The sequence below is a fragment of the Choristoneura fumiferana genome, chromosome 17 (assembly GCF_025370935.1).
Source record: "Choristoneura fumiferana chromosome 17, NRCan_CFum_1, whole genome shotgun sequence".
Taxonomy (NCBI): domain Eukaryota; kingdom Metazoa; phylum Arthropoda; class Insecta; order Lepidoptera; family Tortricidae; genus Choristoneura; species Choristoneura fumiferana.
The window spans coordinates 18552664-18558663 of NC_133488.1; the positions used below are offsets into that span (position 1 = coordinate 18552664).

The window sequence follows — 6000 nt, forward strand, 5'->3', positions numbered from 1 at the left end:
AGAGCGTTTAAAGCCGAGTTTAGACTTGCAAGAAAAATCGTGCAAGTTGCAGTACATTTCGGCGCTCGATTGACCACTACAAACTCGTTGGCTTGACGGCCTCGCAATGTAATGCAACTTGCACGATTTTTCTTGCAAGTCTAAACTGGGCTTAAGTCCTCGAAAAGTCTTGTAAAATCTTCGAAGGTTGCGTTTTAGTCCATTATTGTGGGTCGCCAAGGTGGGGATATGCTACATCGACCTCTCTCCAGGTAGATTTTATGCATGGGGACCGAAAAGTCCGAAGAAAGAGCGCTTGAAGTTGTATCCCAGTTAAGAAACTACGATACTGCTATGCAGAGAGTAGGTAGTTTCTATAATTGAAGACTAGATGGCGTTTATCATCATCACTCCAGCCTATACGTCCCACTGCTGGGTAAGGCCTCCTCTCAGAATGAAAGGCAGAGGCAGAGTACCCTTGTGGGCTCAGTGCGGATTGGAAACTTCACTCACATACGCCATTGATTAGTTTCACAGGTTTGTGTAGGTATTCTCACGATGTTTTCCTTTACCGTAAAGCTTAGGTAAAATTAGGCTACCAAGGCCAAGGCTAGGTGATGTCGGTAGCCGCTACAATATTTACTTAAAGTAAAAATGACCTATTATTTGGATATCAACTTACATAAATAATGTTCTCATTGAACCGCTTCTTCAGGTTGTCTATGAAAGCAGCCTCGGACTGGTAGTCCTCTAACAGCACGAAGTCGGGCACGCCGACGCGCTCGCGCTGTTGCAGCGCGTGCTCCATCGCGCCTTGCACCGACACCGGCCGTAACAACCTGTGAAGAGAACACGCAATGGATTAGTAACTTGAAGTAAGCATCGCCGTATCAGGTTTTAGAGAGCGTTTCGGAGTGACTGCCATTTGTGTGTAGTCACCAGGGGGGCTAATACGAAATTCGAAAATTGAAGTTCGTATCGTACCGTCGCTTTCACTCTCGTATTATAATAAAAGCGTCAGCTGGAAGGCAAGATACGAAGTTCAAATTTTGGATTGAATTTTAGTATCGGGCCAGCACTAAGTATCTATTCTGTGCCCGTTTACCTTTACTTGCCCGAATTTCATTTGCCCGAATTTCACTTGCCATATCAACGTTTGCCATAAAATATATAGAACCGTGCTGTTTTCAGGATTTTTTTAAATACCATCATATAGAATGCAGTAGGTCAGCTTAGGTTAGTTTAATATCAACTCTGAAGAAATTACTATATCAGAAATAAATTACTTTATGGCAAATGAAAATTCTAGAAAACGATACATTCGGACATATGAAATTCGGGCAAACGATAGAGAACTATTTTGTGCCAGCACTAAAATCTGACACAACGAAGCGTGCATAAATATCTGATATGATTCTATTTCTAGGGCCGGGAGGACGTGTCAGATAATTTTCAAGCTCGGCTGTGGCAGATATTAATGCAAGTGACTGTACAAAAGACGGCGTAGAGAAGAAGACCTGTTATTAGGGAGCATAGTATAAAATTGAAAACATACAAAAAAGCCTTAAGTAGAAGGCGTTTTATACAGTTATATATTCATTTATTCATTCAACTATTGTGGGCTTTGCAAAATTAGATTGTGTTTTTTGAAGAAGATGCGTATTTAGCTTTAAAAACATGCAAACTACGAGTAAATAGCTGTTCTAGACCCACAGTGTACAGTTCATCCAACACCATACCGCTGAGCCACTACGCCGATGAGAGAGGTCGACATTACCGATCTTATTGCGTGTAAAATTTTATACAAGGATCGTTCGTTTAAAGATATAAGATTTTTCTTACCGCAACGTTTGAATCCGATACAAAGTAAAATAGTTTTCTTGATCACTGTAACCCATGATTTGATTGTTAACTAACACTACTAAGACTACTTAAACATTCCTAAAATGACATTTTCTATGAACTGATATATGTTAAACACATGTTCAACGGTTATCTAAGTTTTTGTGACAATACGGTTAGTATCCTCAAGTATTAGATATCAACTGACGATGACGAGCTGACATGTTCATTAATTAATGAGAGTCAAACATTGACACATTGTAATGATTTAATGAAGAATTAAGGAACAAACAGATTTACGGAACATAAAACGTCTGCTAGATGCGATAAGCATTATTTTTGTCTAGAATCAATTAGCTTCAAATTACTTAGCGTAGTGAATATTATTGCAAACACGTGGCATGAGACAGTTGTAGGTATCTATTGGCATTATCATTTCAGAGTTCAATATCTGAAAAATGGCTGAACCGATTCTAATGAAACATAGCTAATAACCACCACAAGGAAACTCGCTTTCACGTAAAAACCACATCGAAATCGATCCATCCGTTTGAAAGAAAGAAAACATTTATTCCTGACATTAAAATTTACAATTCTGTTTTTATATGCATTCTGTTTTTTCTATGAATTTTAGATTAATTAGCGTTAGTTCAAAAAAGTTCTATTACTACTTTAATAGGGTCATACAAAGTACATTATGGAGTTAATAATAGAACAGTTATGCAACAGCTGCTGTAGGGGCCAATGTGGTCATAGCCGACCGGACGACGCGGCGCTATCGGAATAAGGATGCGACGTGCGCAAGCGGCGGTCGGAAACGGCCCAGTGACATCATTGCACCTGGACTTAACCCCTTTATGTCACAGCTAAGGGGTCAGACTCCGTCCGCGTAAAATTCGTTTATCGCAGGGTTTCTCAAACTTATGGCTCCACGTACCCCTGTTAAAGTTTCTAGACGATAGCGAACCCCTACCTTCCCCCTCCCCAAAAAAAGTAATAAAATTGACTGTTGGAGAATGTAAGGTTATTTTTATTTCAATCATCATCATAATATAATGTATTTATTTATTTCAATAAAAGGTAACAAATATAGGTAAGAATCATCTTGCCAACGAAAATACAAACTGAAACAAACAACAACAAATAAGGAACATATTTGGAGTTGAAATAAAAAATACAAAAAGACTCCTAAAACCAATCTTAATCATTTTGCTAGTCTTGCAGCCTGGTGGTTTTTGGAGTCACGTAAACCTTGTCGCGAACCCCCTACCGTCGAATAGCGAACCCTACCCCACTTTCAGTAACCCTGGTTTATCGCTATACCGCGGGAACCATGTAATTTTTCGTGATAAAAAAATTTATAACAAAAAATTGATCCGACTACAAAAAACCATGAAAATAATTTTCTACCAGTCGGAAATCGGTCGGTGCCTCAGCACGAGCCAGCAGGAGAGGACCTATAGTCATCTAAGTACCTCATCTACACACTTTATATTGGGCTTCAATCACTCCTGCTGGCTCGTGCTGAGGCACCGACCGACTTCAGACTGGTAGAAAATTATTTTCATGGTTTTCTGTAGTCGGTTCAATTTTTTGTTATAATTTTTCTTTTCACGCTTTTTAGTGTAAATAATCTAAGATAGGTACAATAGTTTTAATATCAACTGCTCGTCAGTCGTCACCTTTTACGAACGATTGCTTTTTCCGATGCAGAGAAGTTCATTATTGAGGAGTTCCATTTTACCATATGCATTACGATGAGCTTAAATTGCTTAGCAACTGTGTCAAAGTAATTAAAATTCAACCCGTGAAATACTTGTTATTGAGTAGTAACTCCGATGGTCAACTGTGGTCTTCATCATCAGTTCCACTTCACCAAATGATGATTTTTAAAAGCAAATGCACGAGTTACTACTAAATATATCCAATTTACTATGTATATAGGTGTCCCTACAACATTTGAAGAGTTCCCTCGATTTCCTTAAGATCCAATCATCGGATCCTGATTCGGTGCTTATGGGACCTAATTGAAGACATTCCTAGACGAACTTAAAAAAAACCAAATCGGTTCATAAATAAGATTTCATAATGGGTCACAATAGTGCTTGGTCAATGTAAGTTTATCAAGATTTGCAGTCACGTTTCATGTGAATACTTATTCACTAATTTCCAAGTTAATATCTCTAATGTTAGCAGTCATAATTGTTTTTTTAGGTTATAATGTTATAATAATGTCACATCGTCTATGTAGACGGCGTGATGGCTTTCGTGATATTTGCGAATGCCGCGCCCGCGGTGACATTCACAAATACCATAACGATTAGGGTTTGTGTCAAGCTATTTAGTTGGCTAATATATGTATTATCTGGTGTTATATGAATCAAAAATTATTATGGTGCTTTATAAGCTATGACAGGCGCGGTCACAGCCTGAAATTTAGGAGGGAGGGACTAATAATAATACCTACGAGTACATCGCGGCTAGGGGAAAAAAATGTTTTTTTTATTTTTTTTTATTCTACTGGATGGAAAACGAGCAAGTGGGTCTCCTGATGGTAAGAGATCACCACCGCCCATAAAGATCAACACCAGGGGTGTTGCAGGTGCGTTGCCAACCTAGAGGCCTAAGATGGGATAACTCAAGTGCCAGTAATTTCACCGGCTGTCTTACTCTCCACTCCGAAACACAACAGTGCAAGTACTGCTACACGGCAGGATTAGCGAGCAAGATGGTGGTAGCAATCCGGGCGGACCTTGCACAAGGTCCTACCACCTGCAATTTTTAGAAGATTTTTCATTTTGACGTGTACGATTTCGGACGGCGTCTGCTATGATATGACGCCCTGTGTAGTCCCCGTCTTGCCATAGTAAGAACCTTCGAAAAGATTACGAATTCAACCGACAGTCTCCACGTTTACACGAAACGGTTTTCTGACGGTATGTATCATTTGTATCATAATCATCCTACCCTATTTACATACCACAGCTGGGCACAGGCTTCTTCACAGAATGAAAAGGGTTGAGCCTTAGTTCTCATGCAGGCCCGCTTCGAATTGTTCTTCACACACACTATTGATTTTGTTCACGATTTGGTGCAGGTTTCCTTCACCGTAAAACTCGTAAATAAATGTAATTTCGCATATGAATTTCGAAAAACTTAAGAGGTACGAGCCCGGATTGGAACCCACGATCTTCAGCTTGAGAGGCCATAGGTCAAATACTAGGCGACCACGGCAAATTTAAATACTATCATTAATTTTAATCATCAGACTAAAATAATGTCAGAGCGTAACAATGTTTCTAATGTCTTACACTAGCATTTACTTTTCTACATAAAAAAATAAAAAATAAATAAAATAAATATCATGAGACACTAGACACCAATTGACGTCCTAGTCCCAAACTAAGCAAAGCTTGTACTATGGATACTAGGCAACGGATAAACATACTTATATAGATAAATACATACTTAAATACATATTAAACATCCAAGACCCGAGAACAAACATTCGTGTTATTCACACAAATATCTGCCCCGGCCGGGATTCGAACCCAGGACCTCAAGCTTCGTAGTCAGGTGCTCTAACCACTTAGCCATCCGGTCGTCAAACATATCAGATAAGTTTTCTTTTAGTGATTAACTGGTCTTTAATTATCTAAGACTGTTGCTCATTAACTAAAGATCATAATGTAATTGTTATTTTGATTTGTAATGTATCTAATAGACTTAAGCGCGCGCTCAAGCGACAGAGAAAAATTTATTGATTCCGAACATTTATCAATATCTCAAAAAATGTCGTTTAGATCAATTAGCCTTTCAACCGTTAATATGTTACAATAGTTTACGTATTTTTCGTAGTCTCTATTGTTTCCAACATGACCTCATAGATAAGGTAAACATGGTTCATTGGCTTCCCCTAATTGTTCGTTTTATCTCCTTATCAGCGTATACTCTGGGTTCCACAGAAGCTACTAATTATTATAGGGTAAACCCTCCAGTGAATGAACCCCCCCCAGTGAATGAACAAAATCACGTTTTTTGCCTAAAATTAAGCAATATAGCCATTTCCACCAACTGTCGTATTTTTTTTTTACCGCAACTCGATTTCCTATGCAATGGCAAACAATCGGGTTAATTTATTTTTCGACCAATTTCACACATGGGCAGGCGTTTGAAGTT

At 38.7% G+C, this 6000-nt stretch overlaps 1 protein-coding gene across 4 annotated transcripts in view; it reads right to left on the reverse strand.

The window, feature by feature from the left end:
* LOC141437372 (unconventional myosin IC-like) overlaps positions 1–6000 on the reverse strand; it is a 131421-nt gene that overhangs the window by 31023 nt on the left and 94398 nt on the right. For 3 of the 4 annotated variants that reach the window (XM_074100676.1, XM_074100677.1, XM_074100679.1), the window contains one exon: positions 662–818. In XM_074100676.1, coding sequence (XP_073956777.1) covers positions 662–818 — 157 coding nt within the window. Of the gene's footprint in view, positions 1–661; positions 819–1821; positions 2001–6000 lie in introns of those variants that run through there. The other variant, XM_074100678.1, reaches the window with a different exon arrangement.